This window comes from Egretta garzetta, unplaced genomic scaffold (genome assembly GCF_000687185.1).
Source record: "Egretta garzetta isolate BGI_Z169 unplaced genomic scaffold, ASM68718v1 scaffold124, whole genome shotgun sequence".
Lineage (NCBI taxonomy): Eukaryota > Metazoa > Chordata > Aves > Pelecaniformes > Ardeidae > Egretta > Egretta garzetta.
Window position 1 is genome coordinate 183676 of NW_009259423.1, and position 4322 is coordinate 187997.

The 4322-nt window shown below is 45.8% G+C and overlaps 1 protein-coding gene and 1 long non-coding RNA gene across 3 annotated transcripts in view; one reads left to right on the top strand and one right to left on the bottom strand.

Moving 5' to 3' along the window:
• Nucleotides 1–2989, top strand: part of HIGD1A (HIG1 hypoxia inducible domain family member 1A) — a 4822-nt gene extending 1833 nt beyond the window's left edge. The window contains exons 3-4 of one of the 2 annotated variants that reach the window (XM_009636946.2): nucleotides 1945–2079; nucleotides 2846–2989. In XM_009636946.2, the coding sequence (XP_009635241.2) occupies nucleotides 1945–2079; nucleotides 2846–2895 (185 nt within the window). In that variant the 3' untranslated portion in view covers nucleotides 2896–2989. Of the gene's footprint in view, nucleotides 1–541; nucleotides 1524–1944; nucleotides 2080–2845 lie in introns of those variants that run through there. The other variant, XM_035892521.1, reaches the window with a different exon arrangement.
• On the bottom strand, nucleotides 1384–2009 carry LOC118452081. The gene is made up of 3 exons (XR_004841730.1): nucleotides 1921–2009; nucleotides 1697–1816; nucleotides 1384–1466 (listed from the first exon to the last, which is right to left on the bottom strand). It is a non-coding gene; the product is annotated as an uncharacterized LOC118452081 (long non-coding RNA).
• Nucleotides 2990–4322: the final 1333 nt, after the last annotated feature.

The window sequence follows — 4322 nt, forward strand, 5'->3', positions numbered from 1 at the left end:
CAGCCTTCTCTTCTCCCAGGCTGAACCCCCCAACTCTCCCAGCCTGGCCCCATAGCAGAGGGGCTCCAGCCCTCGGATCATTTTAGTAGCCCTCCCCTGGCCCTGCTCCAACAGCTCCATGTCCTTAATTCCTCACGTAGGCTTTTTGTGTGCTGACAGCAGTACGCCTCCTGCCGGGAGTGGTATTTGTTCTGCAAGAAACAGGGAAATTAGTCAGGTCTGTTATCTTAAATAGAAACCCAGAAGCTACAATTACAAAAAACAAACAAGCAAAAAAAAAAAAAAAAAAAAAAACAAAAACCAACAAACCCTGAAACTGTTTAGGTGAGCTTAGCAAGCATGCTTAGATGATCCTGGTTTTGGTAAGGAGTGCGTTTTGCAGCCATTCCGGAGGACGGTTACTGGGAACTGTGTGATCGCTACGGAGTGACTTTCAAGCTAACAAAATACAAACCAGAAGTATCTAAAATACAGCCCACCTGCTAAACCTTTCACCCTTCTCTGCTGCCATCCCATAGTTTAAAATGCATTTTCTTAGTAGGTTTTGAGGTACCCCAGCTTGAGGAGGTTGTTAAAGTTCTCAGTGTCACTGCAGAGACCCCAAAAAAGCCTCTGAGGAGAGAGAAGATCAGTTGCGTTCATCCGGAGAGCTTTCCTCTGATCGGGAACTGCCTCTGACACCAGACGCATTTTGATTTCCAGCCACCTTAAGCAGAGAGCAGTCAGGTCACTCGGGGTGAACTGTTCCAAGCATTTGCCAACACGTATCCGTCACTGGTTTCTCTGGTCACAGGACTTTGCTTTCCAGCTTGCTGAAGTGTACTACGGACTCTGCGAGTCCGGGTTCTCCCAAGCAGATTGGCAGAACTTATCTTCAGCCTGTGTCAAAGCTAGTGTGAAGGCTGTAAAACTCTTAATTGGTATTTAATGAAGCTACCACGTGGATCGTGTGCTGGTGAAGTAAGGGTTTATACCTTCCCAGGTGGAATCGGTAATACTCATGTTCAGGGAGACAAGCTGTCCAGGCTCTTGGCAATAAAATATACACAGCCCTTAAAACTTGGCAGCTTCCTTGGAACTACGTAAATAACCATCCTAAATATGGAATACAGTGGATGGAACTGGGAAACTTTGTGCATTGTTGCTCCATATTCTGTGAGAGCATCAGCGTACGGAGGTTGGAGTTGGCACTTCCAGGGCTGCGTTCAGCCTGTTGAAGGACTGAAAATGAACTCCTGCCCTGTGACAGACCTTGCTGGACATCTCTCCCCACAGCGTGGGACGAGTAACGTGTGACTTGTCCTGTCCCACAGACCAAACGTGATAATGCCCAAAATAGCAACCTCAGCAGGCCGGTGGGTACGGCAGGGTGCATCCACACACCGTGTGTCCCAGCTGCAGCTGAGTGGTGTTCTTGGGTGTGAGCTTCCTCCCAGGAAAGAGGGTGCAAGCAGCACATGTGCTTTCTGAAAAATACCCAGGAAACTCTGACACCTTAGAATCACAGAATCGTTCAGGTTGAGAAAGCCCTTTAAGCTCCCCCAGCCCAACCATTCCCCTACCCCTGCTATCCCACCCCCAAACCCTGGCCCTCAGCACTACCTCTGCCCGGCTGTTAAATCCCCCCAGGGGTGGGGACCAGGCTGAACACCCCAGGTCCCTCAGCCGCTCCCCATCAGACTCATGTTCTACACACTTGAGTTGCTGCTGTTGCATTTTAACGCTGGTGGAAATCCCTCACTGTTCTCTGTGCTGCCTGGTGCATTGAATTAGACGCCACTCGAGTGAAAACAGTAGACAGGCCAGGACTTGCCATCTGTACAAAACCAGAGGGATTAGATCAAAACATGATTTTTTTTTTCCCCAAGATACCTTGTTTAGGTCACTTCACCCATCTCAATGACTTGGATCTCAACTCACAAGGATGCTCGCCTTGCCTTGCAGGGATGGCTGGCTTTGCCATGGTGGTTGGCTACGGGCTGTACAGACTGAAGCACAGAGGTGACATGAAAATGTCGCTTCACCTGATTCACATGCGCGTGGCAGCCCAGGGCTTCGTCGTGGGAGCGATAACGTGTGGTAGGTAACGAACGGGAGGCGCTGGCAAACCACAGAGAACCTCTGGCATCTCTTCTCCTGGTGGGTAATACGGTGTGCATGAAATATCCTCGGGGTGGAAGTGTCCCTGACGTATTTGAGGATGTTTATGCTCAGCCTTTCTAGAGTAACGTGATGTTTAAGTACATACATTTAATATTAAACTGCGCTACCTTTGAGCGTAGAAGTTTTGACTGCTTTTAGATGTGGGAAGTATGTGGGGTTCTGTGGGTGTTGAAATTGGAGGCAAAGACAAAAAAAAACCCGATCTGATGTTAGTATTTTCCCTTGTAAATATGTTGCTGTTTCTGAATTTGATGCATCGGAACATCAGCTTGCGTAGTAGTATTTTCAGGACTGGAATTATGTCCCTGAATGTACTTGATTTGTACATCCCCGGTCACATCTAAGCATTGCAGCTCTGTATGTGTGCCAATGTGTATCCCATGAAACACCGTTTGCCTACTGCATTCCCAGAAGGTACAACAGAAGAGCTTGACTTCAGCTGCAAAGCCAACTACAGTTGGCTGGGGATCCACATTTTCATGTACGGTGTATTTTCCTATCCGCTTTCTCCCTTTATGAAGAATTTTGTAGCGTTCGTCACCGCTATTAAAAAAAAAATACAGCAGAAGAGAAAAGGAAATGTTATTTCTATTGCTGAGAATATCTCTTACTGTTCAGATTTTGAAACCCATTATCTCCTATTTAACCCAGCTTTCTAATTGTGCTTGTATTTGTCTTGTAGGTGTGCTGTATTCCATGTTTCGGGAGTACGTGGTGAAGCCCAAGGACTAACGGGAAGATGACTGAAATCTCTCTCCAGGTGGTGGCCTGTGTATTGCAGCTACAAACCTCATATCGAGGGGTTCTTGCGGGGGGAAAAAAAAAATTAGTACATGGTATTAGAGAATTGCCCTATATCTGTTTTGTGTATGGTACACTGTCTCAAAGCTGGCAGCCTAAACGATTGCGCACCGGGGGAGTGGGTGTCAGGGTCTGGTTCTTTCTGATTGACGCTACCGTATCCCGGTTTTTAGGGGATATAGTAGAGTACAATCCCTTTATCTTCCCCTCGACTGTCAACTCAGTTCTAAAATCAGTGACTTCTTTTTGCTGCTGTTGCCCAAAATGACAAAGTCTGAACTAGCTGCTGTTCAGCCTCGGGCAGAACGCGGAGGCCGTGTCTGTGAGAGAGTGTCGTGAATGCTTTGCTGTCATTTTCTATCCTGTATATTTGTCAGCCTCCAGCTTTGTAATTTAGAAGCCTTTAGTAGCACTAAATGACTCCTAAAATACTGAGAGAGATATAAACATCTATTTTTTTATTTAAGGCATGAGATGAGTATTTGGTATGTTGCAGCTATTTAAATGTTATATTTATTCATTGTTAATGAAGACACGGGCTCCTTATTTTTACTATAGATTTTCAGACTCTTGGATTACTATATTTTGTAACTTTATTTACAGTGTTCTTCTGAATAACATTTAAATGTAACATTTAAAATACATATTGTGAAACTTAAACCTTGATTTGGTGTTCTAATGCTTTTAAAGTATATGATCTAGCTCCGATTTCTGCAGTATCATTCCTTATAGAAATTTTAAAACATTTAAATCTGGAAAGCTCCCATCATCCTCGATGAGGTGTTAAAACCCTTCTCTGTAAATTGCCGATGCTGTTTTACACTCAAACCCCTTGTATCTCCAACAGCAATCGCAACAATAAATGTGTTGATAAAGCCAATTTGTAAAAACTTTGTTTTCTCCTATTCGCTTACATTCCATGGTGGCAGTATGATGTCTCTGTAATAAATATAGCAAGGTACATACTGTATATTATAGAATCATAGAATGTTTTGGGTTGGAAGGGACCCCTAGAGGTCACCCAGCCCAACCCCCCTGCAGGAGCAGGGACACCTTGAACCACATCAGGTTGCTCACAGCCCCGTCCAACCTGGCCTGGAATGTTCCCAGGGATGGGGCCTCCACCCCCGCTCTGGGCAACCCCTGCCAGGGTTTCACCACCCTCATTGTAAAGAATTTCTTCCTTAGATCCAGTCTAAACATACCCTGCTTCAGTTTAAAGCCATCCCCCCTTGTCCTGTCACAGCTGGCCCTACTAAAAAGCTTGTCCCCACCTTTCCTATAGGCCCCCTTTAGGTACTGAAAGGCCGCACTCAGCTCTCCCCGCAGCCTTCTCTTCTCCAGGCTGAACACCCCCA